At 42.7% G+C, this 27806-nt stretch overlaps 1 protein-coding gene across 4 annotated transcripts in view; it reads right to left on the reverse strand.

The window, feature by feature from the left end:
- Positions 1-2362: 2362 nt before the first annotated feature.
- HMGCLL1 (3-hydroxy-3-methylglutaryl-CoA lyase like 1) overlaps positions 2363-27806 on the reverse strand; it is a 95334-nt gene continuing 69890 nt past the window's right edge. For all 4 annotated transcript variants that reach the window (XM_066640849.1, XM_066640841.1, XM_066640832.1 and 1 more), the window contains 2 exons: positions 6804-6929; positions 2363-2464 (listed from right to left, as the gene is read on the reverse strand). In XM_066640849.1, the coding sequence (XP_066496946.1) occupies positions 2363-2464; positions 6804-6929 (228 nt within the window). The remainder of the gene's footprint in view (positions 2465-6803; positions 6930-27806) is intronic.

Below are 27806 nucleotides of genomic sequence, written 5' to 3' on the forward strand. Positions count from 1 at the left end.
GGCTTGCACTGCTACTGTGTTAACATATTGTTGTCAGAAAAAGATGTGAGAAATTTCTAGTGAACAACACCCTCCACTGAAAAGTACTGACATTTTGAGTCTGCAGATGAATGCATTTTCATCGATCTGACTAGGCTGGTTTTACAAATACCAAAACTATTATTTTAAAATAACTTCCATGGACTTGCATATGATTGTGCAGTTTGTCTGGTTACATTCAACACATTTTGCTGTGATATCAACCTACAAAATTCCACACAAGAAAAAAAAGGGAAACCACAATTATCTCCACCTCAGGTAGTTAAAAGGCACTTTCATTACCCAGCATTACAATGATGGACTTACACTGGTTAAAAATGACAAGCTAGAGATACAAATTGAATGGGGAAAATGATCTAGTCTTAGCCATTTACTGAAAAAAGCACTGCAGGAGCTTTTTCCATTGAGTTCCTTATGCAAGGGAATGATCGATGAACAGTGTTTCTAATGCAACTTCTATTCTTTCAGTGAACTTTGCACGGCAGTCCTGCATAATTCTACAAAAATAGGATGGACATTCTAATGCAGTTATACTAAATGACATTCATCCTGATACTACTGCTCAAGTTTTTAATGTCACGGATGGAACAGAAGTAGATTGCAAGGAATTTCATGTATGTAACAATTATAGGAGGGCACCACAAATCTGCAGCATATGGCAAGCTGCCAGTCCCTACAGAGTCTTGGAACGAGATAAAGTCATTCATATACTTAACAGATGTCAACCACAATAAAAATGGCAAAAATGCTACTCATAGCAAACCCGGGTTTGGCTTCCTCTTCATAGCATAATTTTCTTGGCAAATGAAAAGAGGTAATCAGGAGGGATAAAATGTAGAAAGGCAGGGCCACACACAGTGATGGACCTCATGGACCACTGCAAATATTTATACGACATTAAAAGCCAGCTTGTTAAGTGGTAACAATGCAGTACTTACTATCTTTAGAAGTCTGCAGTCAACTGTGCCCAAGGGGTTTAAAATACCCCTTGAATGTGCAGTTGAAAAGGCAACAAAAGTGAAATTTATGACTTAGAAAAGATTTTGTCCCTCTTAAGTGGGAAGAATTGATTATTTAATGGATTAAATGTTTCCTATCAGGGTGGATAATCTACCTTGGTTAGGGTGCATGTTTGAGACAGTAACCTCACCACACATACACTCTAGACAGGCAGTGGTGTTAAGATTATCACATCACAAAGCCTGAGTCCTATGCCATCTTAAAGACTAGCGAATGTATTATGCCCAATTACAACTTTTGTAGAGTCTACCTGGCTGATGCACAAATACCTCTTTGAAAGTATGCTCAATTAAATATATGAGCATGTGGATTTTCTCTGACTCAGGGCCCAATCCTATCCAACCTTCCAGTGACAATGGAGCCACAGTGTAGCTCTGAGGTAAAGGAACAGATGTTCCCTTACCTTGAGGAGACCTCCATGACTGCCTGCCCACAGCAGGATGCAGCTTTCATCCAGTTGGAATGGCTGTAACAGCACATGAAAGTTGGATAGGATTGGGCCCTCAGACATATAAACCTGGTTCAGACATAAGAATCCAACAAACTGTGGTTCATTGAATGAGTTGTGTGCCCATGTGCTTCCCACTCTGCTCTACCCAGGACACCTAGTTAAATACAAAACACCCTACTTTATTAAATCACAGTCTACTAGGACAGTGATTTCATACACTGGTTTGTCAGGAGCACTGAAACCAAAATTTTCCAATTCGGATATACTGAAATTCCATAGTTTACTAAAACAAGGAAGGTTTTAATTAATCTGGGCACAAAGAGCAAAGGAAAGGGCAGCAGAGAAGATAGGAGAGCACCAGCAAAGAGCTCTTTTCTAGTTTGGTAAGCCATGGTGTGGTGGACTAGAATTGTTACATGTAAATTGGATTATACTCTGTTTTTCCACTCTTGCCATATAAATATACCTCTATATGCGCACTCTTATGACTACACTTGAATGCACCCACATTTTGAGGGAGGGGGGAGGTTTCACAGCTATATTATTTCTGTCATTTCAGAATCTGGTCAGGGCCAAATCAACAGAACTCATGGTGGGCTGCAATTGGAAGACTGCTGCCCAATCCAAAGAAGAGAGGAGAGGGTTTCATTTGGCAATCAAGTCTGAGGTTTTCCATTCTGGTTTTATATACACAGCTGCCATCAACATGAAATACTGACCACATTGCCCCTTTTTTCCTATCACTGCTGAAATGGTGTTTGCAGTATGTTTGCCTGATATAGTTATAAATAGGCAGAGCATCATGATGGACAAATATTTAACTTTTCGAAACAGCATTTCTTCTTTTGCAGTTCAACCGTTGAAGGAAGCTTGTGCAACTTTAGAATTTGTTTTAATGTTCAAGGCTGTGCAGATGAAGTTACCAGCTTCCATAATCTTGTAAAGATTCACACCCTAGATTTATAAAGGGGTGGGGGGGGAGAGAGAGAGAGAGATGTTATTTAATTCTATTAATTCAAGTGATGCTACATCAGTGATAAGCTTCATTTAAAATCGTATGATATTCACAGACCAATCCTATTCCCCAACATTAGTGGTAATGCAGCCATGCCAACAGGGCAAGTGTTGCATCCAGTGGTGAGGGGTGGGAACAATCAGGAGACCTGGGAGAGATATTTGTCCCTTACCTCTCTGTAGGCCTACTGGCAGCCTACCGGTCTCCTTGCATCTATGCCAGCTATATTGCTGGCATATGTCTGAGGAATGAAAGGGGGAGGGATGGGTTTGAAAAGTGGGGACAGGATCCTGGTGCATGCTGGTGCTGCCAGGATTGACTTCTCCCTCACCAATATGTCCCCTGCCCTCCCCCTCCTGAAATTTCCCCGAATTTCCCCTTTCCGCCCCCACTGCCAACTTTCTGAGAATAGCGGACCCTCTGTGTGCTGCTGTATCTTTGCTCATTTGTGGTGCCAGCTTGGAAATGTGTGATGGCGGGTCAGTTTTTTGAACCACTACAAAGGGCAATGTATTGCCCAAACAGGAATTCTGGCAGAGCAAGGTCCAGCTAGGATTGGATCTTCAGTAGAATGTTTCATCCTTTTGTCTGTCTGTGAATCTACCCACCATACCTCCTAAGTCACTTCCTATCCCATGAAGTATCATCATGGAGCTGAGAAATAAAAGAAGGTAAGAGGCTGCATTCAGGAATCCCCTCAAATACCTACCACCGGCCCAAGAAGTGCAGTAAGGAAAAAGTCACAGCGAAAGGGTCTGAGCATAAAAACCCAAGTGCTCTTGCGTCAACAACAACCCAAGCACCAAACCTCTGCAAACACCTTCTGCATGATTACTCCTTGGAGAATGTGCCACAGAAACAGGAGAATGGGACAACAGGAAAGAAGGTGAGCAAGTGGAGGTATGGTGGGAGGGGAGTAGCAGACAGAGGCAAAAGGACCTAGGGAAGGAGACATAGTGAAATCACACTTGAAACTGTGACAGAACCAAGTTGAGGCCTAGGGGAGGAGGAAGCAAAGGTGGCAGAAGTCTGAAGAAAGCAGTCATATGAGGCAGGAGATTGAAGCAAGGGGGAAACAGATGGAGAACGAGGCAAAGAAAGAAGGGGAACAAAATGGGGTCAAGGGAATAGAATGTGGAACCGGCCCAGCTGGGAGCACTGGGGATGGCATTCACTCAGCTAAAGCTACAGCTATTTGTCCAGACACGTTTCTACTACTTTGGTGGGCGGCCCACTAGTTAGGAAGTAAAGAACATAAACTTGTGGAAGGCGAGGTTGTGAAAGACCCGTGCACTCCAAAGCTGGCTTTACAGTATTTGCTTACAATGGTCACACTTCCACTCTGAAAAGTGTCCTGGTCAGAGACATAATACCTCCATTTGAAGTACACGGGATGTATGCCTTCCTGGACTCATTAATCCCCTGGCTTTCCTATCTGCTCCTAGATGTCAGTTGTAAATCCAAAAGATGTCAGATGCTAGGGAGTGAACCATCTGCTGCAAAAAACAGAGTGCCAGATGAGGCACTTGGAAATCACAAGAAGAAAGTTGAGGTACATGGCAGGGTGATGCTGCCCAGAATCAGAGGAAACAAGATTAGGACAGTACTCTGGGAAAGGTACTAAATTTATTAAAGGGTGATAGAAAAAAGACTCTAACCTTAACAGAAGAGGGAAGTCCACATTAAGAAGAGCCTTGTGCAGATGTTCTGAAACCATGGGGACTCTATAGTTTCAGAAGGGTGGGGAGCACACCTGCTAGCTCCACCGCCACTGCGCAGCAACCCCCAGCACATTTACAGCATTATTCCCCTAAAAGTGTAAGTGAGCTATTCAGAACCCATGGTAGTGTCTGTTTCCTTCGAATTAAAGATATGATTTCTTGATCACTTTACTCAGAAGCAAGTTCTACTACAATCAATGGAAGAAGCAACAAATAAATGTGCACGCGACGGAGGTGAATTTTAAAGAAATCAGTGGGATTTGTTTCTGGGCAACTTTGTCTGAGGTTCAAGGATTGGACTACTAAATAGGTGCTACCAAACCCCTCTGATTTTGATAAGCAAATTATATTTAAAAAATTTAAGATGCACCCAGTTACTACTTTTTGCCTGTGCAAGTATTATATGTCTGCAATGACCTTGGCTCATCCAGCTTTTAGTTAACTGACAGCTTGACTAATCATTCTGAGCACCAGTTCAGAGAGGCATTAACTGTCATCCTACTGAGCACAGGCCTGTTGAAAGCACTGCTGAATACTCAGAAAGCATTTCATCCACTGTGTCCCTCTTTAAGTGACTTCAGTCAACAAAGCAAGGAATAACAGGGAGCTGAAAGGAAGCCAAGAGATAGATCAAATCAAATGCAAACATTAGGCAATGTTTAATTTTAGTAAGTGCTACCTGCTTTCAATAGAGAGATGATAACAAACAGGAAACTAAACTCTCAGACTAGAACATAGGTGCAATAGAAAAGGAAAGGGCTAAGAAGCACGGCTTCAACCCAGAGAGTGCCACACTCAACTACGTTCAGAGTGTGTCACATTTCATAAATGGATGCACATCTTTAGCCTGGGGGTACCAATCCATGCAAACCAACACCTACAGGTACATGAGAATGGGAGAACATTAAATTATATAGCTATATGACTGCAGGCAGATTAAACATTTCTCACTGAACTGGCACTACTCCAGAAGAGTCTGCCCATTCCATATGGAAGACCTAAGCAATTAAATGGTCCAAGAACATGGCACAGCTACATACTCTTCTAGCCAGCTGCATTCATGGATGGAGAACAGGAGGGGCTGTAGCTCAGTAAGAACATAAGAACAGCCCTGCTGGATCAGGCCATAGGTCTATATAGTCCAGATTCCTGTATCTCACAATGGCCCACCAAAAGACAGAGCAAGTGCTCTGCATACAAGTCTCTGATTCAATCTCTGGCATTACAAAGTTGAGTTTGGAAAAATATCTGCCTAAAACTCAGAAGAAGCACTTTCAGTCAGTGCAGATAATATTGAGCTAGATGGACTAATGTTCCCATGTTTTTGTTGTTAGCAGAGCTGAGAGACTGAAGCAGTCTTACACACAGGAAACGTACTTTTGTTAAGCACTTTACTGGGACAAAGACCTGCAGCCATTGTTACACACAGGAAGAAACAAGAAGCAAGAAAAGAATCAAATGAGAGATCCATCAGATGTAGGGAAAGAAACAACCAATGACCACTTAAACTAGCAACAAACTCCCCCCTACAGGTGGAGGCCATCATTTCCATACTTGCTATCTGTATAGACTGGGTGACTCAGCTCACATGCTGTCACTCTTCCAACACTGCTAACACCTGTATCTAAAGCATTGGTTCCCAATTTGTGGTCCACAGACCAAAGGTGGGCCACAACACCCTGAGAAGTGGTCTGCAAGGTCTCAGAAAAAAAATAGATAACCTGGACATTCTTCCATTGGTAACAATAAACTCGCAACTTCCAAGCATATTTACCTTCAGGCAAGAAACGCCTACAAGGTCAACTTTTCCACAGGTTCAAACATGCTAAATGATGTAGCATTTACCCTTAGTCATAAGTCTAGATCTAGAACAGTGTTTCTCAAACTGTGGATCGGGCCCACTAGGTGGGTCACAAGCCAATTTCAGGTGGGTCCCCATTCATTTCAAAGTGTATTTTATTTTTCATATATTAGACTTGATACTAACATGGAATGTGACTGCCTTTGGGGAAATGTTACAGATCTGTCCTTTAAACAGGCAACTTCGTACATGCTTTGAACAATGATAGTCAATGGATCTTACTCCCAGATAAGTGTGATAGGATTCCAGCCTTTGGGATGTTTGGAGAATTTTAAAAAAAACATTTCAGCAACTACTTGGGAGGGTTACAAGGGTTCTTCTTTATTTTAAATAAATTTTTAAACTAATACTTATTGTAAACTTTTAATTTACTGACTTAATTTGATTTGATTTTGTCATATGGGGTGTTAAAAAATTTTCTTACTGATGATGTCACTTCCAGCCATGATATCACTTCCAGGTTAAAACATCACTTCATGACATCATTTCTGGTCAGTTCCAACATATTGTCATCCCTGCGCTAAAATTTTGAGAACCACTGGTCTAGAATCAGAGCAAAATGACTCCTGGGTGAATGTCTAATTGGTTGCAACAAATCACATATTTTGAAAACAATCCAGCAAGCCCATGTTTTATATAAACATTTTCCCCCTCCCCAATTTACACTTTCAGGAAGGCACATGAGAAATAGCTTACCGTGTTGATCCCTAAACCATTCAGCATGTAGATTACATCTTCTGTGGCTACATTTCCAGTGGCACCTTTTGCATATGGGCAACCCCCCAAACCTGCAACTGCAGAATCCACCACGCCAACACCCATCTAGAAAACAAACCAAGCACTGCCAATTATTCAGCCAAAGAAAGAATTTTCAATTGGAATGTTCACCAGCAAATATTGCATAAAAATGGTCAATATTGGCTGACTAAAAAAAATTATGTAAGTATGAGCAACTTACCTGAAACAGGAATGCAGAGTCTCTTCATTTGCTATTCAAACTTTAACCTTGTGCTCCACATGGCACTTTTAGATCATAATTTTTTTGTTTGTTTATACCCTGCATTTCCCATGTCAAAGCAAATGCCTAAGGCGGCTAGTTAGTTTTTGACAATTCGCAAGTCCCTGTTCAAAATATAAATTTTACAATCCAGCTCTACTAATCTACATTATCCCTGGGACAGCGTGGGATGCCACAACTAAAACAGCACATTGTGTTTTTCAAATTGGGGAGGGGGAGGGAGAGAGTGAGACTACAATCATTGGGACTAACACATTCATAAGTGCGTTCTGGATTGGAGCCATAGACAGAATATGTACAGTTCTTTGTTTTTATCCTAAATGCCCAGAATTTTCCAAGTGTTTCTAAAACAGATCACCCTAATCAGCTGCATCCATCTGCTCTTGCACTTGGCAGGTTTCCCCAACTGCAATCAAGCAAAATGGGCTTCTTGGCACTCTGTGCCAAGTTCATTTACTGTGTGGGTTCCTTCAAATGTCTGAGAGAGCACAGCAATTAAGCTTCATTTGCTGCTAACATTACATATAAGCAAATTAACTACAATAGACCTGTGCAGCTTCTGACCCATCTAGCCTAGTGCAGCCAAGGCACATAGAGTGTGATCTGTTTTCCATCTCCCCGTTTTTGCAGTGCTATAAAGGCACCAAAACAGAATGCTTTTTTGAGCTTCTGGTTGGCATTCATGGCTAGTGGGCTTCTTTCTGCCTGCTGGATTACAACATGTGCACAACAGCCTACAATTATCACTGTTGAATATTCTTGGTAAATTGTACATCTGATTAACCCATTTATGCCCAGCTCACAGGTGAACACATTTGATCCCTGTTGTATATATGCAATGTTGGGCAGAAATGACTTAAATCCACTGATAGTCTTCTGGGTGATACTATATATAGTATCAACTGTTATTCCCCTTTTAAAGCACAATGTATTCTGTAAATCACTGAACCTTAGCCAGTCAACAAGCACCATTTCACTATGCAACACCTGCCCACTAGCTGGGGTCTAAAGTCCAGTTAAGCTTTTTATGCAACATATTTACAGCATTGGGGGCCCTCTTATTGGGGCACTAAATCATCACTGTCCCTAATGTACTTAGAAGTAACATGAAGGATTTGATATGTGGATAATTGCAATGAAAATGCCATAATAACAACTGAAATGTATGTCCAGGACAGCATCATTAAATTTCCCCTTCAAATCCAAACATAAGTAGCCATATTGTTCTAATGAGTGCAGTCCATAATAAATAACTTTGGCTCAAAACATTGGGGGGTTGGGAGACAGATGAAAGATTTACTGAAACAACTCCAAGTTCAGTTTCTTTTTTCTACCACCTCTTTTGCTGCCTTGCTGGTTGGTCAGTAGCCATTGGGACCTGAGCTGCTGACCCCATAAAGCCATCTTTTCTCCCCCATTTGGGCCCACTTCCAACTTAATTGTTCTGCCTGAGGACAGCAAAATTGGGGTGCCATTTTGACTGAGCACCAGATTTAAACCATTGAAGCGTATGTTGCGTAAAACACGTCCTAATAGTGAAATTCACCTTGAACTGTACAGAGCAGTTTTATAGCAACAGAATCTATTGTTAACATTGACTTGTTAACAAAAAACTTGAGCAAGCAAAATATTCCACTGTCTCTCAGGATTAAAAAAAAATAAGGCCATGTGACACAGCTATCTGGAATGCAAAAACTATTATAATTCTAACAATGACACTGAGAAAGGTTTGGGATATTCCGTCCATATCACAGTTCAAGTAACACAACAGAGACACATTTCCCATATTTGTGTGCATGTTAAATGTGCAAGTGTGCATTTCATCACAGCAAAAAAGATTGGCATGCTCATGATGAAGGAACGACAGCCTTATACTGCTTTGTAGGATGCGTGAATACAGGAAATTCATGCTTCCTGTATTCCAATATCTCGTTAATATGCCACTCAGAGAAAATGGAGTGAGCCTTGTTCAAATTCATGCAGGAAATTTTTGGCAAAGGGAAGAGCTACTTTGGACACGTCCAAGAATGCCCAATGGAGCCTTGACTGTTGTCCACCTTTACGCAGTAATCCTTTTCATTTCAAAAGTGCTTTGCCATAGGCATAGGTTGCCGTTATTATTCTGGTGCCTTCCCTGTTTTGTTTTTTTTAAAAAGATGTAAAACTATTATTTTGTGGACACTTGGTGGCACTGTTGCCTTGAGATGTGCCATTTTCTGTTTGCGCTACTAGTAACATCTGACAACATTCAGCAGCATTTTATTTGGTTTGTTTTTTTAAAACAAAGTCTCAATGTTCAGCTAAGCAAAGGAAAACAGTGTTGCAGGTAGTGAATTAATACCAAAAAAACTTAAAAAATTTATCATGCATGCTACTGCCTTATATAAAACAGCAAGTTAGCAGACAAAGACTTTTCCAAAGAAGACATGGCTAAGAGCTTATTGCACATGATCAGCAACGACATCGGGCAGCTTGCTTGCCTCTGTGCCAAACTCCACAACCTGAACAAAATATATTTTGGAGACTTTTTCCTCCGGGGGGCATCCACTCACCATGCGCACAATCACGTACAGTATTAATTTCTTTTCCAAGGTAATGAAAGCTTGATTCTTCCAGGAATGTTTTAATAGCTTGGAAATTATTCAGGATGTTTAAATGCCTTTTTTTTTTTTCAACCAACCCACCCACCCCAAAGTTTGAAAAGTAGCAGAATAAATGGGAAGTGGGGGGAATGGGTCACAGTTTCCATGGGGTTTCCAGTTTAAAACAAAATGCCCCCCCCCCCAAGCAGCCATTGAAAAAGATTCTGTGCTGGGACAAATGGAGATTTTTGCTGCTGTCTCCCCCCCCCAAAAAAAACATAAGAGATCTACCCCTGCTTCTTTATTTTAAAATACAAAAAGATACAAAGACAAAAGAATAGGTTTTTTTAAAACAGTTAACAAGACTTGCATAAAGAGGCCTTAGCCTTCATAAAAGGATTTAAAAGCTGACTGATCTACAGTGCCATCCTATGCATGTTTACTTAGAAGTAAGTTCGTGTGTATTTGATGGAGCTTACTCTCAAGTAAATAGGATTGTTAGGATGTTAGTAGCTTCCTTAGGGCCCTATCCTTTCCAATTTTCCAGTGCCAGTGCAGCCAAGCTAATGGGGTGTGCACTGCAACCTGTTATAGGGAAGCCGTCACAAAGGCCTCCTTAAGGGATGGGGACATTTGTTCCTTTACCTTGGGGCTGTAATGCAGCTACAACAATACTGGAAAATTGGATAGGATTGGGCACTTAATTACCAAACTTGGGATCATTTACTCGTGCCACTTGTGCATTTACTCATCCCGCTGTGTTCAGAGGGACTTACAGGTTGGTGAGTATAGGATTGTAGCCAGCAGCATGCATCCATGATGGCAAAGTTTGAGACGTGGCAGTGCTCCACAACCTTGGGCAGGAGGTATTATAATGTGCTACAGAAAGAGATGTTACACTAGCAGAGGAGTTAATCTGGAAGTGCTTTCTCTGTGCGATAGCTGTATGCAGTGTCCTGCTCTCAGGAGAGCATTCGTGCACATGGAAGCAACCTGTGGTTGCTACATGGGTGGCTCAATCCTAATGTGGCTGCCGGCCTTTGGTGTAGCGGTGCTTCCACAGGTCCAAAGAGGAAACCGAAGGTCTCCACGGGGTAAGGGAGCATTGGGTCTCCTCTTTGTTGGGCCCCAACAGACCCTTTGATCTGCTTGGATCTGTTTCAGCTATTTAGCTAGCACAGAACCAAGGAGACCAGTGTAGGACTTCGAGGCCTGGAAGGGAGAACAGGTTTAGCGGCAGCTTCTGCTGCTGTAGCCATCCCCTGGCCTGCCCGGTTTCCCTGCCTTCCACCATTCCTGGAATGCTTCCCCACTGCTTGGTGGGATATACTCACTGCTGGTGACTCCTGATAGTCGTCCCATCGGTGCAGATTCCCAGCACCAACCGGCACTTGCTTCCCTGCTAGCAGTGTTCCTCTCCTGGCCACCACGTTGTGTCTTATGGCATGTTTGCGATGACCATTGCCAGGGCAGTGTATGGGAGGCCCAGCGATAGGATTGGGTTATCTCTGCAGTCTTCTTAGTGGGAGAGTAGGCCCCTACTGCCCTTGGTGAAACTTGTGTCAAGTACGTTTGCACAGGCTTGCACCACAAGTCTGTAGAAACCTGGCTGCCATTGCTTTTGAGCCATTCCGATTCCCAGAGCAAGCATTTCATTGCAGGCAGTGATGAAACATTATGACTGCATCTTATTCGCAATGAGCTGATGGTTCCCTGCCCGCAAGAGGCTTGCAGTGTGGCATGAGATACAAGGGAACCAAAAGGGGGGAAGAGAAATTAAGGCAAGGGTAACTGGGAGAAAGAGTGGCTGCCAAGGTCTTGTTCAAGTGTCAGCATCCATTATTCAGTAATTTTACAATTGTAAGTAAGCTCAGTTGTATAGGAAATGGGGCCTAAGGCAAAATGCTGTATTCAGAACAGAGTGGAAAGGATTTGGCCTCAAGAGCTCTGCTTCTAGTAATAAAATTTTAAAATTTCCGCACAGAGCCAGTGTTATAAAAGAAATAAGTACTTGAGAGCTGTAAATTTATTATCAGAGAAAAGCTTTCCAGGGGCCATCCAAGCGTTGTTCTATGTTTGCAGAGAGAAGTTCAGGCCTTGTTCCTGAGGCACGAAGGCTACCTGGGAGCTATTGGAGCATTTTTAAAAAGGAACTGAACAAGACAGTAAGTGAAGCACTGTCATGTTCCATCACTGCAGTGTCCTGAAATGTTCAAAAACCTGTCAGGAGGGAGCCCCCAGTGCTACCGAAAAGCATCAATTCTAATATTGCACATTCTTTTGCTCTCTTCTGCACGTTCGTGGTTTCTTGGACACAGAACTCCTAGTTTCTCACTCCATTCACCGTGACAGATTTAAAGGGCTTGGCCAACTCCTTCAGCCAAAGCTTTGTGACTGTGCTCAAAATCAGCCACCTCCCTGAGTGAAAGTAGTTGGAGGGAAGCCGGGTCTCCTGCCATGACTTATGCTGTGATGAGGCTGCTACTGTTTGTTGTGCCATTAGTGTTTAATTCTTTCACAGAGTGCAGGACGGCAGGTCTCTGCCCCAAGGTGCTAACAGATTTCTGATTTGACCCCGGGAGGAAACCAAGCAAGGGTGAAGAGAGGAATATGCTGTTTTAGTTGGGTGTACTTACCCTTGGTTATGGTATAGGGGACTAGGGGATCGTTCAAAGGTGCCATGGAAAAGTGAGTTTTGATGAGGGATGTGAAAGCAGCCAGAAAGGAGGAATTTCAAGAGGTGGTCACAAGCATAAGAAGAAGAAAGGACACCACCAGCGTACAGAACAATCATCTTGGTGTTCATCCCATGGGAAGCTGCTCTTCTTTCTCCTGGCCCCAGTGTATAGTATTATTATGATGGAGGGAAAAGAGTGAGGAGGGCCAAACAAATATAGTGCTTAGCAGTTAATGGCAGTAGGAAGCAATGGGCAGATCTCTTTCCCTTCTGCTCTGCTGGTCAAACTGGGAGTTCCTGGCAAAACAGTAGCTAAACCTGCCCAGCCCCCTTCCAGGTTAGGAAAGAAGGGCTCCTGGTCCAAAGGAAATTAAATTAAATTAAAACCAAACCATAGTGAGGGACGAGTGTCCCACCAAACTGCTATTGGAGGAACCAGTACCAGCAGGCAACAATGAAAGGAGTTTATCCAAAGGCTGAATGAATAGAATAAGGGACAGGAAGAAGCAGTGTGTGTCTGGGGGGGGGGGGGGAAACGGGCACAGCTCAAGCAGCAACCAGGGAATGAAAAATGGGGAAACAGAGTTGTGTCTTCCCTCTGCACCCAAGACCAGCAAAGAAAACTCACTGATGACCCTGATGCAGATTTCTGAGTACTTTGCCCTATGCTTCCTACTTGTACTCTTCCAGGAAGCCAGACCCTGTGTTTGTAATGCAGCCAAGTGAATGGGTGTTAACCCCTGCTAACTGGGTAAGAGGCACTTTTTCAAGTGGGTGCTCCTTTTTTTTAGCAGGGGGAGAGTAACTGGCCCAGCTCACCCCAGCACTGTCTGTTCTAGTGGCTGTCTGCTGGTATTCATTTGCATCTTTTTAGATTGTGAGCCCTTTTGGGACAGGGAGCCATTTAGTTATTTGATTTTTCTCTGTAAACCGCTTTGTGAACTTTTAGTTGAAAAGCGGTATATAAATACTGTTGATTAATTAATTAATTAAAAAGAGGCACATAAATAGTTTTTTGCAGATGCTGCAGGGGCTTAACATGAATGCTGTACATAAGGGTGATGCCAAAGGTGGGCTAGGCTGGGGACAGGTTGAGGGCACATGCCTATCACAAGGTCAACCCCTGAACTTCAATACCTGTATCAGATAGCATCTGATGTGCCATTAGGAAGCAGGTGTGGGTGCCATAAAAGTCAGAGCATGGCTTTGACCCAGAGCCCACAGTAACTTGGTACCATCATGGGCTGTACAGCTTTCTGATCAGGGACCCTCAGCAGACATTCTGAAGAATGCATGTAGGTTGGAGGAAGAAAGTGACGACAGAAAGTTCCTCTTCTCCATGTGCTTTCATTGTATGTATGAATGATGCCCCAAAGAGCTACCAATGTTGGCTCTTCAATGGACACATCACCCTATAAATGTACTCTATCGACTCCTAAAAACAAAGGGCATGACCCATCTACAGTTTAAAGACATTTAAGTCCCATTTAATTCAAAACAAGAGTTAAGCACATGCTCGATTTCCACCAAACTCAATGGGTTTAGCTTTGGCTGGAAGGTGCCCTGATACAGTTCAATTAAGTCCAGCTCCCTCACAGCAGGACCCCCCAAATAGACCACAACCCGAGTGAAGGATCTTGACTTCCAATCCCTGGTTCAATAGGCAAGGCCTTTCCCTAAGCACTGCACTGTCCTTTAGGAGCTGTCACTGCAGTCTTAAGTAGCTGCCTCTGAGAGTGGATTGTGGGAGGGGGGAGGGTGCCTGCTTTCACCACTTCTCATCCTTACTCTCTCTGGATGCTCCTTCCCACAGCCTTAAGGCTAAAACTGAAAAAGCCTTGCATTCAGAGACAGACAAATGCCACCTCCCCTTACTCACTGACTTTGCTGAGGCTCCTTTCCCCTGGATTCAAAAGAGAACAAAATGGGAGAGTATTTGGGCTAAGAGTGCGGGCCATAGCACTCCTGGCACAACAGACTACCTTTCTCCTCTCCTCCTGTTCAAATCCAGAGAACAGGAATGGTTGAGGGGGGCACAACCTTGCCCAGATACTGCCCATGGCAACCACCTTTGGTGGCCTCACAGATGAGATGGCCCTGCCTGCACTTCCTTTCAGGAACAGCTAGATATGCAACATTTCCCTGGTGATCCTGCCTCAATTGCAGGCCTCCTTCAAAACCCACCACTGCAGTGTTTCTCAAAATGTGGGTTGGGATCCACAAGGTGGCTCACAAGACAATTTCAGGTGGGTCCCCATTCATTTCAATATTTTATTTTTAATATATTAGACTTGATGCTACCATGGGATGTGACTGCATTTGGGGAAATGTTACAGACCTGTACTTTTAACAAGTATGTGCATGTATATGCTTTTAACAGTGCTAGTAAATGGGACTTACTCCTGGGTAAGTGTGGGTAAGATTGCAGCCCAGGATTGTTAAAACTTCTCCTGCTTGATGATGTAACTTCCAGTCATGACATCACTTCCAGTGGGTCCTGACAGATTCTCATTCAAAAAAGTGGGTCCTGTGCTAAATGTGTGAGAACTACTACACCAATGGATGGAAAAGCATGATTTAAGTAATGCAAGTAAATACATAAATAAAAATAAGCAAGCTTTCTGCAATATCTCAGAGTTTATCCAGCCATGAAGAACATAGAATGCACCCCTAAAAGGACTTTGGTGAAGGCTGCTGAAACTTCCGCTGTGGCACAGATGTTATAATAATACAACTCCCAGTTTAGATTGACCAAGAACTTCCAGCTAATCCATGAATTCATCATTTTTACTTATTTTCCCACTTTGCTTTAGATGGATATCTAATGCAGGCTGAACTCTGCTTGTTTGTTACTTTTCCTTCCATATCCCCTGGCAGCATTCAAATTATTTGTTACTCTACTTGCAATACTGTTTGCATTTGCAAAGCACAACATATAATTCATTTAAGTGCTTCATCATTTCCCTTTCAATGCTAAAGAGAGAAAACAAAGACCAATCCTATTCTGGATAGCAAAGCATCAAACAGATGTTTTTCAACAAAACATCCTTCCCCCTTAATTGCTGGAGTACGAGGGTGGCCAAATTTGCTTAACGTAAGAGACACATACGATAAACTCCAGGTGCTTGAGAGCCACAAGACATGACACACACATTTTTAATGTTACATACACAATTTTGTAACACAAATTTTATATAAATATTAAGGAATATATGTATATAATATTTATTCATCTATGTAGTTTTTTATTTACCATTCAAAAAGGAGCTCAGCCAATTTATTTCCACGAGCTGCACATTTTATGTCGAAGAGCCACATGTGACCCCCAAGCTGCAGTTTGGCCACCTCTGCTCTAGTGTGTGCATTTCAAGTTGCCACACATCCCAAGAACGCCTTGCTTATATTCAAGGAGGAACTCAACCTGCATATGCAAAATGAATAGCTCAGGGTGTGCACATAAGAAAGTGTTGTTGAAGTCCCAGCATATCTAGATACAGTGTCTAGGACACAATGTCCCTATTGCTTCTTGCAATTTTTACTGTATAATTTGATTTTAATTTAAAAACTAAACATCAAATGACCTGAACAAATGGTTTATCTGAATGATTCTATTCCATATTATATCCAGAAGATCTTCTCTATATACCTCCCTCAAATCATGAGATGACACCTCATTTCACATTCCTTTTAAAAAAAATCACCTGGAGTGAGATTATTTTCCAGAGGTATAACCTTCCTTGAGCATCCTGTCCAGAGGAACTTGTCAAGCTATTCTCATGTTCATTTCTACCAAATGAATATTCTCTTATTTTTAGGAGTTTTTCCTGACAATTGGTGTTGTGATTTTCTAACTTTGAAAATAAAACATTTTCAAAAAATGTTTCCTTGCATATATATTTTGCAAATTGTCATTACTGGGGTTTATATGGGTTTATCGTATGAAATGGGTTTATACAGGTTTATCTTATGAAACAGGGTTTATACTGGGGTTTATATGAGTTTATACTGGGGTTTATATGGGTTTATCGTATGAAAAAAAAATTAGTTCACAGGAAGAGTCATACCTGCCTTCTGCCGAGTCAGTCCAATGGACCATCAAGTTCAGGCTTGCCTTGCTGACTGGTAGCAGCTCTCCAGGGATTCATGCAGGAATCTTTCCCAGTCCTACCTGAAGATGCCAGGGATTGAATTCGCAACCTTCTGCCTGCAAAGCAGATGCTGTATCACTGAACTAACCCTTCCCTAAACCAATTGACACTCAAGCCTCTGTTGAATTGTGAACTATTTAAAACACTGGTTCCCAACCCAGAATCCACAGGTGGTCCTAGAGACCCTGAGAAGTGGTCCACAAAGTTACAGGGGAAAAAATTGTTTTTGATCACTTCCAGTGTCTTGCTGAGCAAGCAGTGCCTCCATGGACCACCAGAGAGGGCAGAGAGCAGACAGCCTGCAGATGCAGCTGACAGTAAAAGCAGCAAAACACAAATCTCTAATAAATCTTTTCTAATTAAAAATCTTTTTTAATCCCCAAACCCGTGGTGTGGCTCAACCTGGAACCCCTGGGGGTGATGGGAGCTGTTCTCCTCTAGCCTCTGAAGGATCTTCTGAAGCCCACATACGAATCCACCCACAGCCTCTGCGGGCTTCAGAATGAAGCCCAGAATCATTTAAAGGCGATTTCCAGTTTTTGGTGATAACCAGAAGTCGCCTTTAAACAAGTCCAGGCTTCATTCTGAAGTCCACAACTGACGGTGGACACACGTGGCAGCTGCAGGTTTCAGAAGAGCCTTGGGACCGACCAGAGCTCAGCTCCAATTGGGTTCAGGGGGTAGGTGAAAACCACAGTTTTCAAATACCCGCAGTCTTTGTTATCCATGGGAGTTCCGAGAATAATGAGGGCTGCTTTGTATTACAAATTTAAATGTATTTTTTGTGAGCATGTATTCCACAACAACTCCAACTTTTGCCTCAGTGATCCGCAATCTCCTAAAGGTTGGGAACCACTGATTTAAAACATACAACTGGGTGTAAGTCACTCTGCATGCTTTTCATGCAGGAACCATAAAGTTCTCCTTAGATGAATATGCAAGAAATACATCCTTGGAGAAGAGTGTTAACTTCTTGGGTGCTCAAGAAAGTAATGCCTCGGCAGAAGCAGCACAGCTTGATAACCGGGCTCTCCCAGTCCCTTTCTCACCTCTCTTGGTCTGCCTCTTCCCCTGTACTGTCCCTTGCCTTCTGAGCCTCCTTCTACTGCTCCCTCCCAGCAGTAGGAGCAATGTTGATAGGGGAGCACTGGGAGAGCCCAACTAGTATGTGGGCTGCCCTATTAGCAGTGATACCTCCCTGCTGAAAGGCTGGCCTGCAGGATAACTGGGCTCTCCCAGGACCACCATTTCAGCAGTGCCACTTCTGCCAATCTGCCACTTCACAGCTCAGAGCAGCTGATGGTGCTGCTGGGAGAGCCCAACTATCATGGGGGCCAGATCAAGACTTTCAATAAAGGCCTTATGTTTGACATCCTTGCATCAAAAGGTAGATCATTTCAGCTCAGGAGAAATTCTGGTTTTGCAAATGATATGAACTGACATTAAAAAAAACAAAACTGAGTTGTCTGAATACATGGCCAAATTAAAAGCAGCTCCTAACAGTTACTGAATGAGAGCGTTACACAGGTGCATGCTTGTCTCCAACAATATTTGGCAAATAAAGTCCCTATTCTTCTTTTTAATGCCATTAGCTTATTTACAACTGAAGCTGGAGACTTTCTATTTATCATCACAAAGTATAAAGCCAAACGTGTGTCCCCCCCCCTTTTTTTTTAACCAGGAGCACCACAGATCAACAGGTTAGAATGTTTTCCACATGTCCATTTTTACTATCAGGAGAATATTAAAGACCTTTTCCAGCTTCTGCAGTTCAGCCAGATGTCCACGGATCCCACGGTGAGAGTGAAATTGGCAAAATAGCCTTCTTGTGACCCCAGTATTATTTTATCAAGGATCGGTTTAAAAGGATAAAGGGCCATTTCTTGCTGAGATCTGTAATGTTTTTCAGCCCTTTCCCCTGCAATTACACAAAAGTGCTGACTTGGTTGAACTACTGATACGCAGTAGTATTCCTTAGGACTCCTCTCACACTGTGCTCTAATTGATGTTTGTGTTGGCATAAGAAAAGTACCCAGGTCTTGTTTCCACCATACATTTCCGGGCTCTGCTTTCAGTAACAGCAGTATAGGATATTGTACTGGGCATATGTTTTGTTGTGTAAACATTCACCAGTAATTTACCCTGTCAATCTCCCCAGACCAGCCTCTAATTACTAGGGACATCAGATGGACAATTTCTAAAATATTTTCTGTAACTACACCGCTTGGCTTTTCCTTTACTGATATACTGTATGCAGAAAACTTAAGCCCTAAATATATTTATGGCAGATTTCTTTATTTAGATTAACTTTAGAGGTCTTGTTTTATTTGGATGTTGAGGAGGGTAGCAGTGGGAAGCCCAGATGACTTTTAGTTTGCTCCTTCTTTTGAAGGATACATTTGCTTCTTTTACCCAATGTGGTGAACATCTAGCAATAAAAACTACAATTATTCCAACAGCACCATGAGCAGAGACCTCTCTTCCTTTCAGTGAATGCACAATAACATCTGCTCTGCTAATTTGCAACAAAGTCTAGCATTTTTGTCCCATTACACACGCTCTCCAAATTTTTGATATCTGAGTTACAGATGTTGATACTTCCACACAAGCATAGTATATCCTTCATTGGTACTTCTGCACAGGTGCAAAAGTCCGGGGCCATCAAGAACCAGCCATTCCAGCCTACAGAACTTGGTTTCAAGTCACATATGGACCCCTGAACCTAGACACTCCATAAGTTGCTAAGCTAGTAGCTCATCCATAGCATGCAGCACTGCTAACAGAGCATGGGCTGCATGCAATTGGGTGGGGAACCAGACAGTACAGAAAAGGTAAGTAAAAATCTTTGTTACTTACCTCGCCATAGGCTGCCTGGCCTCCAATGGATCTCCTTCGACTTACACCAGCTATCTAGGTGGCAGACGTCCAAGGAGACTCACGGGACAATTAGGGACAGGGAAAGTGGGATTGGATCTTGGCAGGCATGGCTGCCACTGATATCCCCCCTCCAGCCACCTCCCTGGTCCACTTCCCACCACAAACTGCCCCGATCCTCTCCTGTACTGCCCCTGCCACCAACCCACCTGCTTCAGTACGCTGTCTGTGACCCACTGACGCACACGCAGGGCCCCCAAAGGTTTGCACAGGTGGCTCCAGCTTGCATGACAGTGACACAATTTTGTGCCGTTTATCAGGGACTTACAGTGGATCATGAGATCCGATCATCAAAAGCCCTAGATAAGATTGGACTTGTTTCAATGGGAAGGAGAAAAATCAACACTCTCAAAAGTGCCTAATCTTAGAAAGACTGTAGTCTTTCACAAACTCTGAAAGAGATTAATTGTGCAGATGTTTAAGCTGTTCATAATCAGGCCTGATAATCACAAGGATGCTGTCCATGTGATGACAGCAGCCAGGATGCACTCATGCCTGCTCTCCCTGTGGAAGGTATTTGGCTGCAGTGACAAACCCTTCCCAAAGAGACAGCCATGCTTCCAGAGCATACTAGCAAGGGGGTGAGGTTTGCTGTCACACTTCTGTGTTGTAACTAAAATTAAAAATCAGTAAGTCACTGGGCCCAGATGGCATTCACCTAAGAGTTAAAGAACTGAAGAATGAAGTAGCCAATCTCTTGACTAAAATATGCAACTTATCCCTGAAAACAGCCATAGTGCCAGAGAACTGGAGGATAGCAAGTGTTACACTGACCTTTTAAAAGGGAAGGAGAGGGGACCTGTAAAATACTTACGGGGGTTTGGGGTGCTCAGAGTTCTTGGTTCTCGAACCCTGTCCAGGGACACTGAGACCCTCTAGGTTTAATTCTATCCCTTGCAGGCACTGAGTGCTTTCTCCAGTTAAAGCTTCAGTCCTCGAATTACTAGACCTCAATGAGTACTTGGTAGCTTGCTGAACGGCTAGGCAGGATTCTGAGCCCTTGTCCCCAACTGATAATGAAACAACTTGGTAAAAGAGATTTTAGTTTATTAAGTACGTAAGGTTACATAAAGCAGCAAATGCTAGAGGCATAAACATCTAGGAAACATATCAGCATTAAAATAACAAAACTAGCTGGTTATCTCTATTATTCCCTAACTCTCACCTAGGTCAGCTTCTCTGTAGATCTTTTAGCTCCAGGCTACCTGTGAGGCCAGATGCCCATGGTGGACAAAGGCTCATAGTGTGCAGAATGTTGCACTCAAAACTTCTGTCCCAGCAGCCCCCTTGGGTCTCCTTTTTTATACTTCTTATGCTAATAGTACTGAAGTGACTTTGGGCTGTCCAATCAGAGACTTTTGGGGACAGAACTTTCCCAAAGCAGGTCTGGTTGCTAGCCCTCCTAGTTCTTACTCCTCTTACTGGGAATCCACAGCTGCCCTTTGCCAGCTTGATAGGCACCACTCTGTCTGTAAAGGTGTTACGTTCTTACCTTCCATTGATTTGTAAATCTCGTTGGCTGTTGTTTACTCACATCCTTGCAGCTAGGAACTGCAAGCCACTTTTCTGTTACTGGCTTAGTTTGGTTCAGGCTCTACATGCTATTAGGCCTAAACTGTACATATTCATGACAGGACCCAGGAAACTATAAGTCGGTCAGCTTAATGTCTGTTCTGGGTAAGATTGTGGAATGCCTCATCAAAGATAGAATCTTAAAACACGCAGATGAACAAGCCTTGCTGAGGGAGAATCAGCATGGCTTCTGTAAGGTAAGACTTGCCTCACAAAACTTTTAGAATTCTTTGAAAAGGTCAACAGGCATGTGGATGCAGGAGAACCTGTGAATATTATATATCTGGACTTTCAGAAGGCATTTGACATGGTCCCTGACCAAAGGCTGTTGAGGAAACTCCACAGTCAGGGAATTAGAGGGCAGATCCTCTCATAGATTAGGAACTGGCTGAAGACCAGGAAACAGAGAATGGGTGTCAGTGGGCAAATTTCACAATGGAGAGAGATGAAAAGCAATGTGCCCCAAGGATCTGTCCCGGGACCAATGCTTTTCAACTGTTCAGAAATTACCTGGAGATAGGGTTATGCAGTGAGGTGGCCAAGTTTGCAGATGACACAGAACTTTTCCGAGTGGTGAAGAGCAAAGAGATTGTGAAGAACCCCAGAAGGAACTCTCCAAACTGGGAAAATGGGCAGCAAAATGGCAGATGCATTTCAATGTAAGTAAATGTAAAGTCTTTGCACGCTGGGGCAAAGAATCAAAACTTTACATATAGGTTAATGGGTTCCAAGCTGCCTGTGACAGACAGGAGAGAGATCTTGGGGTACTGGTGGACAGCTCAATGAAAGTGCTGACCCAATGTGCGGCAGCAGTGAAGAAGGCTAATTCTATGTTGGGGATCATTAGAAAAGGTATTGAGAATAAAATGGCTAATATTATACTGCTGTAAAAATCAATGGTAAGACCACACCTGGAGTATTGCACCCAGTTCTTGCTGCCACATCTCAAAAATGATATCATGAAAATGGAAAAGGTGCAGAAGAGAGCAACCAAAATGATTACTGGGCAGGGGCACCTCCCTTACAAGGAAAGGTTATAGAGTTTGGGGCTCTTCAATCTAGAAAATAGGCTTCTGAGGGGGGACATGATTGAGACACACAAAATTATACAGGGGGTGAATAGAAGGGACAGAGAAATGCCTTTTTTCCTCTCACACAATACCAGAACCAGGGGACATTCACTAAAATTGAGTGTTGGGAGAGTTAGGACAGACAAAAGAAAATATTTCTTTACGCAGCATGAAATCTGCAGATAATTTTACCTGAAATCCACAGGTAATGAAATCAGCGGGGGCCAGTGTTGTAGCGCCACAGGGACTCACCAGGGGGCCATGCCAGCTTCCCAGCATCTTCAGAAAGTCTCCCAAATATGACTGGAAGTCACTTTCAGTTTGTGCCCACAACTTCCAGTCACATCCATTCTACAGCCGGGAAAAGCCCACGGAGTGGGCTGCAGATCTTCTCCAGCCTCAGAACACCTCCTGGATGTGACCAGAAGTTGCGGATACAAACCAGAAGTAAGCCACTCCACGGACCTTCCCCAGCATCAGAACTCTTCCCGGACACAATGCCTGGTTGTATTTAGGAGGCCCTCTGAGCTTGGGCTCTGCATCTGCAGATGTCCAGTCTGCAGATAAGGAGGGCCCACTGTATTCAAAAACTTAACAAGACACAGAGTAGGAAAAGTAGGATGCCCACAAGCATTCACTCAGCTCTGCAAGCACTGGCACATCCAATCCTTGAAGGTATCCATAGGACAGCACTGCTAAGCTATGAAGACCTGTTATACATAGCTGCAAATATGAGACAGTCCCTTTAAGTTCTGCATCTCAAGTTTAATCTATTGAACAAACATAAAAGGGGTAATCTGACCAGTATGGTGATACTGACACCAAAATTATTAACAGCTTCTTTAAAATATAGTTACCCCTTTAAATTTTTTTTTAAAAAGACCACAGCAGTAGATTCTATAAACCTATGAAACATTCAGAAAAATCCCTGTTCCATTTACATCATTTGGAAGTAATTTGCTTTTAGTCCAGAAAATGAATGTCTGTTTCTGACCAAAAAAGGGGAGGAGGGTGTCCTGGATTACTGCCCAGTCCACTTCACAGCTAGATGATACTGACTCTTAACATAGTCATTTGAATAGTCTAGTGAAACAAAGCACAGTTAGATGATAAAAGGAGGTCTTATAAAACTGCTACTGCTGCAGTTGTGTAGAATCTACTGAACAATGTCTAAGGCAAGGGTTCTTAACCTTTTTTACGATTACAGACCTCCCCCCCCCATGGATTACTCAATAAGTTGAAATCCTCATCCTCACCAGACCTATTAGGTATCATGATGAAAACACAACAATAGTTTGCTTTTACTTCATGTACAGATAGCTGGGAACAGGATGCCTCAATCTGAATTGAAGATGGTGAGAGCTAATTTAAAGTTCAATTCCAAGCTCCCTGGAACTTCCAGGAGCAATGGTGCCAAAAAGGCTATTGCTGCATCCAGCTTGGCCAGGGAGGCCACCAGTGGTTTTCATGAGGGAGATTTTCATCCCCTTCCCCTGAGGAAAGCCCCAGGCTGCACAATGGGTCTATTCATCTCTGCTCCAGCTATTTTGCCAGTGCAGACTTGATAAGCCCTGTGTCAGGTTTGCAGCCCAACACAGGGAATAGGATCCAGTGGAGGAGGCTTCCACCTGTTCTGCCCCCCCATGCCTTCCCTGCCCCCTTCCCACCCTGGAACACCTCCCCCCCACCCCACCACAAAAAGCCACACAACTGCCAAGCAGTACTACTTACTTCTGGCTGTTTGGTGCTGAAGCCCAGTGCTGGAACTCCCTCCCCTCCAAGTGCTGTAAACATCCTTTACAGAATGTTTGCCATACCCAGTGCCAGCAGTATAAAAGTACCACTGGTGCTTGAGCACTACTAATTACATCTGACAACATTCAGCACAGGGTGACCAGATACAATGGAGGACAGAGTGCCTATACCTTTAACCATTGTATAGAAGAGGGAATTTTGGCAGGTGCAGCTTTTTATAGCCTTCCATGTTGAGCTGCACCTCCCAAAATTCCCTCTTCTATGCAATGGTTAAAGGTATAGGCATTCTGTCCTCCATTGTATCTGGTCACCCTGATTCAGCTGTATTTTACTCAGCTAAGCAAAGGAAAACAGTGTTGCAAGCAGTGTGCCATTTATGGGGGTGGTGCAGCATTTACAATGGCAGGATGCAAGTTCTGCCATTGTAAACAGCCCATAGGATTGGCCCATTAAATATGCTTTTAAAACATGAAAGCTTACAAATTAAATGAGCAGACCTTTATGGGGAGGAGTGAATTTGCCTGCTCTTCACCAGTAATATCACAGGCACTTTCCAACAGATGCCCAACACTTGCACAATCACATTTGAAGTAAGCACTCTCAGTTGTAATGGATGTGCTGACTGGAAAAGAGGCAAAAGCACATTTTTCCAGAAAAAAAACATATTGCATTTGGAGTGCTCTAAAAATGCTATATGTATAGCATATGGATAACAACAGCACACTTATTTTACACACATGCGTGCACACAGAGATCATCTGGACAGGCTTTAGGAACACAGTGAAGGAGAGAAAATGCACTTAAACTAAAGGTCATGTAAAGAGTATGGAGGAGCAGAGGCATCTGTTTGCTATATTTTCCACTTCCCTGTGGAGCTACCAGCCTAATCTCCACTTCACTTATGTATTTAAATTCGTCAGCATTAAGAAAAAAGAAGGATTTGAGGTGGCCCATGGAGCCAAAGTGCAAGTAGAAAACATGATAAAGCATGCATACATTAAGGCTTAACAACTCATCTAGTATGCTATGGATCCTACTGAAAGCTTTTCACAGCTGAAGTTTAACTGGAACTGAATAGGCCTCATATGGAATATTTTATGCAATTTTGATCCCTACTTAAAAAAAAAATGACACAGGCAAACTACAGAGAATCCAGAGGCCAAGAGCCCAGAAATTATTTTTTTAAAGGGGGGGGGGGGTGTTGAATGGATATCATGCGAGATAAGTCCTGGTAACCATTTCCAAATCCCAGGAAGAAAAGCGGAAATAACTATTCAGCATGACAACAGGGACTAACATGAAGAAATTGCTTAGAGTTGCATTTGGGTTGGGCAATCAGACTGTAAAACTTCCTAATTATGACAGAAATTATCCAGCAGAGCAAGATGCAGAACCCAAGAAAGAGATGAAATCTTCTTCTCTTGAGGTTTGCAAAGGAGGAGAATGAATGAGGATCTTTCCTAGACTGTTTACAAGTAGGGAATTTTGCCAACACAGCTTAGACTTGATGACTCCCCAGATCCTCTTCTATTTCTGTGGCACAGCCAATAGTCTGCAGGAGGAAGCGCATGAGGATAGCAGGGGCAAAGACTTTTCCTTGTTTTGCAGGCCTCACAAGATAAACAATGCACGAGACCAATGCAGTAAAGTACATTCGTTAAGAGCACAAGTGAGAAAGCCTCTTGTTTTCATCTGAGACATGAATTCAATGGGTGGGCCTCAAGCAAACACCCCTCTGATACATGATGATGATGGTCTACTTTGCAAGGTTGTTACAATGGCAATAATGGTACAAAGTTTCTTAAAGGACCATCTTCTCCCATGTGAATCTGATGCTCCATTTAGATCAGTGATTCCCAAACCAGGGGTCTTGAACTCCTAATTTTACTCTCTCTTGCTATGTTTCAATTCTTGTGCTTGATTTGCAGTAGTTTTTTTTTTCCTAACTGTGATTCTTGAGAATATTAATATCATAAAAAGTGTTATGTAAATGGTAAATATATGGTTGTCTTTGAAATGTTCATGTGCATTCCAATGAAAGCAGAATAGACATATGAGATACATGTATTTTAAATAAGTAAGAAAATATTGCAAGATGAATGACATAATATATATGGAACTCTTCAGGAAAAACACTTTGGGCTGGATCTAGATATGTGGAAGCAGAAAAAAAACAGCTGCTCACACTGTCCCAAAAATGTTTCTGCACAATCTTGTGCAACAGTTTGCACAAGTTCTTCCATAAGTGGGAGAGCATCTTTGGATTTCATTTCACTTTTCTAGTGCAACAGTCTAACTTGAAGTGTAAAGCAGTACTTTTGTGAGTGGAAGGCACCTTACTCGCACAGAAGAGCACCTCTAGCTATAGCCCAATAAAAATGCTATTATATTATAATAATAACTGAGCTTGAGAGTTGCCCAGGATTTCATTCAATATGGTTTTATATAGAAACTCAGGACCAGGGCACTGCATTAGGAAAGATGCTAAAACATACTTCTCCTCCATGTGCAGCCTTGTACCTCTGATTACTTATGAGTTATAAAATGCTTTAAATAAAAAGGTTCCTGAAGAGGCAAAAGCAAACAATGATTTTGTATGTCAATGAAAAGAAGGCAATGATATCTGTGACCAATGACATTGGTTGGCTATCAGGAGCAGAAAAATCCACAGTGGAGGACTTAAAAAATTAGAAAAGTGGGAACAAAAATTACCTTAAACAAGCAACTTAGGGCCCAATCCTATCCAATTTTCCAGTGCTGGTGTAGTTGTGCCAGTGTGGTGTGTGCTGCATCCTGCGGTGGAGGGACAGTCACTGGAGCCTTCTCAAGATATGAGAACATGTGCTCCCTTACCACAGGGCTGCATTGTGGCTATACCAGAGCTAGAAAATTGGACAGGATTGGGTCCTTACAAAGCCCAGAGAATACCATGAGAGGGAGAGAGAATGGTGTAACATCATGAGTCCAAATTCATCGCTGCTGTCAGCCTTCTTCTCCAATGTAGTGGAGGCTTCCTGGACCATAAAGGTCTCTAAACATTGCACAGATCTTACCCCTGGTTGACATGGCAACTTCAGAATAAGAAAAACTATACAGAAAGATTATCGAGGGTCTGAATCCAAAACAGCCAGAATTCCTGTCTGCAACACAAACCAAGAGCTAATAAGCAAGGTCTGGAAAGAAGAATGATCCGTGGCTGCTGCAAAATCTCTTTGGCTGAATAGCACTGTAACAAATTTAAGATTCTTGTCCACACTTCCTTGAATTATCAGCATAACATCCACTCCTCCCCTTCCACTTCATGCTCTATTGTCAAGTATCAAGCTTCTCATTACATGTCCAGCCTACCTGCTCTGCTTGTGAACGCAGTGGTATATTACTGATTTTTTTCATACATGCACCCACTTTTTTCATTTAATACTGCCACCAGACCTCCCTTAAATATCTCTGAGTTACAAATCATAACCATAATAAATTCCACCTATCAACAGTGTAACTTATTAACTTGCAGATATGAAATTTGTAGATAATTTGCGTTCCCTTCCCTTATTAAATCTGCCAATACAGGTGGAGCTTCCAGGTCCGCAGAACTCTGGTCACCTCCAGAAGGCTTAAGGGGGCTAATTACAGATTTGTTTATCTGCGAAATTGGGCATCCGGGGGGGGGGGGTCTGATAACAGATCCCCTGCAGATACCAAGACCCCACCTGTTTACTTTAACACTTTGCCTATCTGGTCAGGTGCTGAAAGCACACAGTAGAAATAAATAATGGGGGAGAGAAAAATCCAATGACCTAAGACAGAAACAGTATTAAGAACACGTCTAAATATACTTATTGGAAATTAGTTACACTGAAATCAGCAGAACTTCCACATAGTGGATGAATTTTAAATATCCTGGGATTGCTAAAGCAAGTGAAAGAACACTCTGGCTCTGGCCCAA

The sequence above is a fragment of the Tiliqua scincoides genome, chromosome 1 (genome assembly GCF_035046505.1).
Source record: "Tiliqua scincoides isolate rTilSci1 chromosome 1, rTilSci1.hap2, whole genome shotgun sequence".
Taxonomy (NCBI): Eukaryota; Metazoa; Chordata; class Lepidosauria; order Squamata; family Scincidae; genus Tiliqua; species Tiliqua scincoides.